The following is a 9243-nucleotide window of genomic DNA, read 5'->3' on the forward strand; positions in this document are numbered from 1 at the left end:
TGAATTAACTTCTAAGTTGCGTACATAAATAACGTTGGCGGATAAGTTTGGCACGTCTGCAACGGAAAAAAAAACCAAAAAAAAATTGAAAATCGGAAATGGAGAAGTTGAGAGCTACGAGCAATCTCCGACGATCATTGAAATCGCTTCTCAACCGTCGATTAAGTTCCGGTTCAGGTATCATCAGCTGCCGTCGCTTCGGCTCCTTCTATTTTTTGGTTCTTTTGTTTCAAAATTTTGAGTATTGTTGTAAAATTCAAAATTGTTTTTTCTTAAAACAGATTTTACGCATTTCAATCAAAAGAGGAGTTTTCAGACGAGTTTTAATTGGATCAGAGATTACAAAAGTGTTGGAGAAGTGAATGCGGTTCAGTACAGATATTTCAGTTCAGTGTCGACGCTTGTTCAGAGAAATCCTTCATTTTCGACGTTAAATTCCGATGATATTAGTTATTTCAAGGGGTTACTAGGAGAGAAAAACGTTATTCAAGATGAGGATAGGCTCGAAACTGTAAATACGGATTGGATGCATAAATACAAAGGCTCCAGTAAGCTCTTGCTTCAGCCTCGAAGCACTGAGGAGGTTCGCTTTCTAATTTTGCTCTTCAAAGCTCTCGAAACTCTGTTATATCTTCGGTGATTTTACATTATTTTTCTATTGCAGGTGTCACAGATTCTTAGATATTGTAATTCAAGATGTTTAGCTGTTGTTCCTCAAGCTGGAAATACTGGTCTTGTTGGTGGAAGTGTGCCTGTTTTTGATGAGGTAATGCCGATTTTTCGGAGCTGTTGATCGATAATCTGTTGTCTGATACTCTTTTTGGTGGATGCTTTCTTCTTGTCTTATACTAATTAAATTGCTTTTCTCTGATATAATTCTCAGGTAATTGTCAATGTTGGTTCGATGAATAATATCATAAGTTTTGACAAGGTATGTTTTCATGTCGTTTTTCCACTTTGTTTCTTGCTTATTCTTTTTCTTGCCAAGTATACAAACATAAGGATCTTTTTTTGTTTTGAATTAAGGTTGTGCAGTGTGGATTTTACTTAGAAGAATTCGTTTAGATCATTATGAATTTCTTATTGGACTTTGTGAACAAAGAAGAAATAGAAATGAAATCCTAGAGGTATAAGATATCCAACTATTATATTATAATAATGTAAAACTATAACTAAATTTCTAACTAGTCCTGATTAATTCTAAATTCTAAATGAAACTGCTTTAAATAAAGGAAAAGAAAACTAACCCCACCATATCACTTAAGGTATAAAGTAGCATTGTGCATTCCAGTTCCACATCAATATATAACATCATAACACAGTTATATATGAAATATGCTATATTTCAGGTCAGTGGTATATTGGTATGTGAGGCAGGCTGCATATTAGAAAATCTTATCTCTTTCCTGGACAACCAAGGGTAATTGCCTGCTATACTTTCAATGCCTTTTCTCGATGGACCTGTAACTTTGTTCGACTTTAGATGCATACTTGTACCCCTGTCACCTTTATCTGTGGATATTGATCTATCTTCACTCATTTTATGAGTATATGCTTTATTTCAGATTTGTTATGCCTCTGGACTTAGGTGCAAAAGGGAGCTGTCAAATTGGTGGAAACGTTTCAACTAATGCTGGTGGTTTGCGCCTTGTACGTTATGGTTCACTTCATGGGAATGTACTCGGTAAGAATTCTGCTTGTTAATTGGACATCTATTTTCTTCAATTTACACTTATTTCTTCAACTTAGGGTGGGTTTAGCAATCAGAAAGGGAAAATGAAAAGGAGCCTACTGAGTTATGCATATGCCTTCTAATATGAAAATTTTAGGGTGTTGCATTTCATCAAGCTGGTTATATGAGGTTAACTCTTAATTTTTGAACCATTATTGTGAAGCTTCATATTTTCTACAGGTGGAGTTTGGTGGCTGATAGCATGGTGTGTGCACTATCTATAGGGAGGGTAGCCTGAACCTTGTGTGGGCATCATTGAACAATTTGCATTAATACTTTTTAATAGGATGTTGTGTCCTAAATTGCACATCTAAATAGTAAAACATAAAAATAAAATTAGCTTCCTTAGGTTATATTCCTTTCTGCTTAGGAGATATGCCCATTTATTATTATATTTTAGGGTTTCAGATTCATGGTTGTTTAATAGTCTCTCAAGTATTTGCAGTTTTTTTGGGCACTCACATTGAAGTGCTTGAAGCTTATTCTCTAAAAGAAAGATACATAATGTTTGGACACAGATTACTGTTTAATAGTGAAATGATATGGAAGAAAGACCTTGAAGTTCAAGAGCTCAATAACCTAGCCATTTAACTGACATGTTAACTATTCCAGTATTCAAAACCTGCTATCAACTTATCTTGCAATTTTTGATATCAGATATCTTCTGAATTTATTTTGCTCATGCCAATTCCATCTGAAGCCTGCTTTCCCATTACCTTGTAGGTCTTGAAGCTGTTTTAGCAAATGGTGATGTGCTTGATATGCTTGGGACTTTACGTAAAGATAATACTGGGTATGACTTGAAGCATTTGTTTATAGGTGTGCACCTTATGCTTTATTGGTGGAATTGCTGCAAGTATTGTTTTCATTAGAGTTTACATCTTCACTTATATTTCTTCTATCATCTGTGTAGGAAGTGAAGGATCCTTGGGAATTGTAACTAAAGTTTCTATACTGACCCCTCCCAAGCTGTCTTCTGTAAATTTAGCTTTTCTTGCATGCAAAGATTATTCTAGCTGCCAGGTTTGATCTACTTCCTCACCATAAAACATCTTTTCTTGGGAACAATTTATGCTAAATTAATGCAGAATAATAGGATAATAGACATCATTGTTATCTGCTTATCATTTTCTTCCTCCTGTTTATCAGAAACTTCTCATGGAAGCAAAAAGAAAACTTGGGGAGATCCTATCTGCTATTGAATTTTTGGATGACCAGGCAATGGTTTTGGTAAGCTTTCTGTCCCATACTCTTAACAGGTTTTTCAGTCTGTGTCTCATAAAGCTATTATTATTAGAGCTTTTATTGTTGCTGCTAAAATCCTTTCTTATGGCTTCCATATTTTGACTGGACAAAGGGTTGATGCTAATTTTTTTTTTCTGATGAATTAAAGCATACTCCTGCAATCTTAGTTGTTTCTGGTTGAATGAAGGCTGGAAGCATTTCTGATTTGTTATTGCATTATATCTGCCAGGTTTTGCATCATTTAGATGGAGTTCGGAATCCGTTACCCACCTCAATGCACAACTTCTATGTTCTGATTGAGACAATAGGCAGTGATGACTCTTTTGATAGGTAAATCTTCATCAATTGGTTTTTATTCATCTATTGGTGCTAAACTTTCTCTTTATACATCTTTTCACTTTCTTTTGTCTCAATCATTTACAGTAGAAGAAACACACACACTTAACAGAAGTTCAAATGATGATTGCAAGACAAATATGCTGAAATCAACCTGCAGCTTTAAACTTCTTGAATTGAACCTTTTTTTGGATTTTTCGTTGTACTTGATGCTGTCAAATGTTCTTTCATTAGCATCTATTTTAGCTCTTGGGGCCCTTCAATATCTCCATGAGTTTACAAAATTATAAATTCCTGCAGGGAGAAACTTGAGGCCTTCTTACTTAGCTCAATGGAAGGTGGTTTAATTTCTGATGGTGTTCTTGCACAAGACATAAACCAACTATCCTCATTTTGGCGAATACGTGAGGTTCCCATTTGAATACCATATTCTTCTTCCTACATATTTTTTTAATTTATAATCATTGCAATCTCTGCATGAATGGATGTAGTTGTAAGGTTCCTTTTCTTACATTGCAGGGTGTACCAGAAGCATTGATGAAAGCTGGTGCCGTTTACAAATATGATTTGTCATTGCCTGTTGAAAAGATGTACAATCTTGTGGATGACATGAGAGTAAGACTTGGTAAGCAGAGTTGTTATTGATACAAATATGATTTGTTAAGCAAAGTTGTTATGTTTTTTTTGGTAATTCAATGTGATTGTGTGGTTTGTAAATTACTTATCCAGCATTTCACAGCATAGAAATGTCTTTAAATTCTGCTTAGGATCTGCATCTCAAATTTTCAGGTAATTTGGCGAAAGTAGTTGGATATGGTCACCTTGGGGATGGGAATTTGCATCTTAATATTTCTGCTCCACAGTACGATGACGCGGTAAGGTCCTCCTGTATAATTTGAAGAAATCCTTCCATATTTGTATTAATATCTGTAATATTGCAGATTTTAGAACAAATTGAACCCTATGTCTATGAATGGACATCTAAGCACCGAGGGAGTATCAGTGCTGAACATGGCCTGGGATTGATGAAAGCTAACAAGATCTATTACAGCAAAACCCCTGAAACTGTGAGTTTTTCTCCGAACGCAAAATGATACTACATATTTCTGTTTCCTGGTTTCTCTTTGTGAGTTCATAGTTGCTTCATGAAGAGTGTCTAAAAAGAGAATCTTTTTGGATAGGTACAAATAATGGCTTCCATCAAAACATTGCTTGACCCGAATGGGATCCTCAACCCATATAAAGTTCTTCCACACTCAATCAATCCCTAGAGCTGGGCCAGGGAATGCTACCGGCGAAGCCTTTTTCCCATCTCCAAATTCAGTCTCCCCACTAAGAGCATTTGGCAAACTTTGGAATATGTCATGAAAAAGATGCCACTATGGAGGTGAGCTGAAAATGGGGAAAGGGGGGGCCAAGAAACTTCCATAAAGAATATTGATCTGGCAAACAAAGGGCATCGCCTCCGGTACTATACAGTGAACTTTGTATAATCATTGAATAAGAGATGGAAACGTGTTAAGACTCTCAGGTGCATAAAATTGCAAAAATAAGTTGGAACTTGTTGCACCAGCTTAAAATTTATTAAGCTTTTCTGTATGTAAATATTCTATGCAAGTTGACGTCTCTTGCATCTTTCTTAATGTGCGCTCAAGCCGTTTGCTGGTAGGTTTATGGCAGCAAGCAAATTGCAGATCCAAGGAGGCCAAAGACCATTTTGCCAATTGCATCATGCATCTGCTCTCTGGGCAAATACAAGGTAACCACTTGTCAGGATTTTGTGAAAGTGATTATGTAACGACAAAGAGACAACTTGGTGTTGAAATAAGGAGTTTAGGCCTAACTTTAGTATGAAATGAAGTAAAAAAAAAAAGGATTCTTGGTTGTCTTTTAGAGCATCCTTCCTTCATTCATTTATTTATGTTGTAAAGCAGAATATATGTAGTGGGTTTGACATATAGGGTGTTGCCAAGACCATCTTTGTGGAAAAGAATTAGGAAGGGACAAATTGCAAAGGAAAGCACCAATTAGCAAGGCTGGAATATGCTAATCCCCTGATCTTGCCATGTCCATAGATTCTTAAAATGGAGAAATGAGAATAAAAACATTGGAGGAGTCAAAGAGGTGGGCATATTGCCTGCCGAAAGAGAAAAGTAAGATCCTACGTTGGATTTTCCTAGTTGTTGTCGTTGGATAAGAAGGAATTAGCAGCATTGCAAAAACAAAAAAATAAATAAAAATAAAAATCTACCACCAAATCTGCCTCTGAAATTAATCCCTGGCTAGACATTTGTATTTAGAAATTGTAGTTAATGCCGATCCATAGACAGCACAGCCATGCGTTGACGAGCCATCGCCCCTTCTCTCCGTCATGATAAAGGATAAGAAAATGACTAGCGTGGAGGGATGATCCATTTCTAGACATGAGCTTGTCTTATGTTTTGTTTGCTTTTTTTTTTTTACTTATTTAATTTTAATTTTATGTCAAATTGGATAATAAATAAATACTATAATTCAAAATATCAATTTAATATTGAATATTTGATTCAATTATAAATGCATAATGCATGTATTTTTCATTTAAAAAATAAAATTTGAATTTATTTTTTTAAATCGAGAAAATTATTTCAATTTAACTTACTTAATCATATAACTTAATAAATTACACTCCATTAGCATGATAAAAAGACGAATAAAATGAAAATTTACGGGATTTTACTAATATACATCCAAGATTACTGTAAATGAAAAACATAAATAACAAATCTAAGCTTTGTCGGGTCTCGGATCAGGCTGGATGGTAATAGAAACGACATCGTTTCGATGGTTGTCGAAGGGCTCCTTGTCGAAATGAAAAACCGCCTTGACCGAGTAAGTAATAAGATGATAAAAGAAGGAAAAAAAGACATCGATCAAACGGGGAGAGAGAGAGAGAGAGGATACGGTGGGGAACGCAAAGAGGGTCACTCTTTCTCTGTCTTTGTTTTGTCAAATAAGAAATAAATCACTCCCTTTCTCTCTTTCTCTTTGTAAAAAGAAAAAAAAAAAAAAAAACTCTCTTTCCTTTCTTTCCTTTCCTTTCCTTTCCTTTCTTGATTGATATTTTCCCTTTGGATTGAGGCCAGAAGGCCCGAATACGACAGCCGAAGGCCAGAAAAGCATGACCAGCTCCTCCGCCTCCGCTCGCAAGGTTCCTCCTTCAATCCTCCTCTCTCTGACTTCACTCTCTCTCTCTCTCTCTCCCTTTCTTTGGAATTGATTTTGTTGGAAATGTTTGGATTTGGTGTTTCAGGCGCTGAGTAAGATAGCGTGCAACCGGTTGCAGAAAGAGCTGGTGGAGTGGCAGGTCAACCCTCCCTCCGGTTTCAAACATAAAGTCACCGATAATCTCCAAAGGCACTTGATTCAATCATTTTTCCATTTTCTTTTAGATCTTCTGCTTCCCTCCGTCGATTTCTTCTTCTTCTTTTGCTTCTGTTCTAAAAAATTGGAACTTTTTTATTTGAACAAAAAAATTCAGGTGGGTGATTGAAGTAAATGGAGCTCCGGGAACTTTATACGCCAATGAAACCTATCAGCTTCAGGTGGATTTCCCTGAACATTACCCTATGGAAGCTCCCCAGGTTTACATTTAATTCAAGAAACCTTTTTTTTAAAGATTTTTTAATTTAATTTTATAAGAGGTTGTCTTTTTTTATGATTTTGATCTTTCGGTCGCAGGTGATTTTTCTTCATCCGGCACCTCTGCATCCGCATATTTATAGCAATGGCCATATTTGTTTAGGTACTATTTTGTCATAAAATTGCTCTGTTCTTACAATGAATTTCAATTTCTCGGAGGTTTTTGATTGATTTTTATCTTACTTTTTGCAAGTGATATGTCATGATCTGATTTGTCTCTTTGCTTTCATCTTAATTTTTGTCTATTTATCCTTGGAAAATGATGGGCTTTTGGTTAGTGTTGCGCCTTACTCATTTGTTGTTACCTTCAAAAGTTTTTCCCTTTGTTTTCTTGGGAGGATCTTTGGTTATTATGTGAGACTATTCTTACTGATATTTGGATGTTATTGTATTATGCGTCCTTCTTCCTATCCTTTTCACCAAAATATATATGGAAAAAAAGTAAGTGCAATTTCTAAGTCTCCAAATATTCACTACAACTGGCAACAGAAAAACCTTGTTAGCTTTGTCTTTACATATGTATATAATAAAAGGGGAAAGAAAGGGGAAATTGAAATTTAAAGATTGTTGCCCTCAGTGACTAGTATGGATGTTTTTTACTTTGTAAGACTTAAAAGGAAACTGATTTTTCTTTTATTGGGTTTTTTCCGAAATGGGAAGTCGGTGAACTATAGTCTACCTTTTCCTCCTCGTTTCCTGGCTGTGGTATGATGTTGTTGTTCTGTTACAGTAATAGGGTAATCTGTGCTGCGTTCTTTTGAAACACATGGCTTCCTTCACGAGGTTGTGAAATGTTATTATCTTGTAGCCTTTTACAATGTCAACTTGCTTGTTAATTCTTTATATGGTTTCTTCAAGTGGACAGGGGAGGGCATAGTAATAGCTTGAGAAATGAGCTCAGGATAATATTTTTATCTACTTGCTATGCCTTTTTAACATGGTTTGCTAAATTCAAAGCATAATTGATATTGTTATTTTAACTTATGTTTTGTAAAATTCAGATGCTCTCTCTCTCTCCCCCACACACATGCAGATGCACATGCATGCACATTGATAGTGATGTTGCTCAGTTTTCACATGTATGTGCTTTACCTATGTTTTATTGCATAACTTGCAACAAGACAGACATATAATACATGATTTCTCCATTGTATTTTGTAGATATCTTGTATGATTCATGGTCCCCAGCCATGACAGTTAGTTCTATCTGTATCAGCATTCTCTCCATGCTATCAAGCTCAACTGTGAAGGTTTGAATATACATCCAATTGACTTTCTGGGGGCTTTATTATACCACTCTGTCTTCATGTCATGCTTGTTCAGTTTGTGTCATACATAGGACATACTGCCAATTTTCATTTTGGGCTAAAATTTCCATACCGGGAATAAGCACTACTATTTTCTGTAAATGATGGGCATGTCCTAAATGATTTCAGATAAGATGGTGATGTTGCAAATATGAGGGGAGATTGGTATCTTACTTCTGTTTCTTTAAATCCACACAACTCCTTTTAATACTATTAATTATGCTTGCAGCAACGTCCTGAAGACAATGACCGCTACGTAAAGAACTGTAGAAATGGGCGTTCTCCCAAGGAGACCAGGTGGTGGTTCCATGATGACAAAGTGTAATTGCAGGAGCATCTTGCTGCGCCAATTAAGTTCAATAACTAGAATAGGCAAACAGCTTCGTTTTTAAGGACAATGGAAAAAAAAAAAGGACAAAGCACTTTCCCAATCAAAAGTTAAATGCTCAATAACTCCTGTAAATGGTTATGCTGGTATTTTGTAAAGAAAGAGAAAAGTCTTTCTTTCTTTAGCAACTTGTAAGGAACAAACGGGCTCACAAGGCTGATGGTGTTTAAGCCATGCGAGAGATGCTCAGTGCACTGTAAGCACGCCAATGAGAAAACTCTATATCTTTCCGAAACCGTTCTCCAAACATTGTGAGTTTTATGATTGTAACATGGCAGCATATGAAACTGATGGTTCATCCGAGTCTTGTGTTCTTAGCGTTGCATATGCTGGATCACCCTCACTTGAACTTTCTGTTTCTATACAACTGATGTTGATTGTACAAGTCGCAGGGGAATGACCAAGTTTGAAGAAATTCCGATTGCACGGTCCAAGACTATCCTATTGTATCTTTATTGGTTTTAAACACAACCTGAAATCTATTTCTACCGGAAATTGGGATTCTAAACTAATTCTAATATCGAGTGGGAGTGGGACATGCCTTTTGTTACCCT

The 9243-nt window shown here is 35.9% G+C and overlaps 2 protein-coding genes across 2 annotated transcripts; both read left to right on the top strand.

Annotated features, from left to right (window-relative positions):
• Window positions 1-17: 17 nt before the first annotated feature.
• D2HGDH (FAD-linked oxidases family protein) lies at window positions 18-5206 on the top strand. Its single transcript, XM_007046743.3, has 15 exons — window positions 18-177; window positions 282-583; window positions 665-766; window positions 884-931; window positions 1350-1420; window positions 1566-1684; window positions 2456-2551; window positions 2646-2755; window positions 2882-2962; window positions 3207-3307; window positions 3614-3722; window positions 3833-3938; window positions 4103-4188; window positions 4255-4380; window positions 4495-5206. Exons 1-15 carry the CDS (start codon window positions 99-101, stop codon window positions 4582-4584), a joined length of 1626 nt encoding a protein of 541 aa, XP_007046805.3. The 5' UTR covers window positions 18-98; the 3' UTR covers window positions 4585-5206.
• A 1120-nt stretch (window positions 5207-6326) lies between these two features.
• UBC17 (ubiquitin-conjugating enzyme 17) lies at window positions 6327-8924 on the top strand. Its single transcript, XM_088802970.1, has 6 exons — window positions 6327-6503; window positions 6606-6709; window positions 6834-6936; window positions 7034-7097; window positions 8156-8244; window positions 8531-8924. The coding sequence occupies exons 1-6, from the start codon at window positions 6474-6476 to the stop codon at window positions 8624-8626; spliced, it is 486 nt and encodes a 161-aa protein (XP_088659096.1). The 5' UTR covers window positions 6327-6473; the 3' UTR covers window positions 8627-8924.
• Window positions 8925-9243: the final 319 nt, after the last annotated feature.

The sequence above is a fragment of the Theobroma cacao genome, chromosome 1 (assembly GCF_053813885.1).
Source record: "Theobroma cacao isolate CCN51 chromosome 1, ASM5381388v1, whole genome shotgun sequence".
Taxonomy (NCBI): Eukaryota; Viridiplantae; Streptophyta; class Magnoliopsida; order Malvales; family Malvaceae; genus Theobroma; species Theobroma cacao.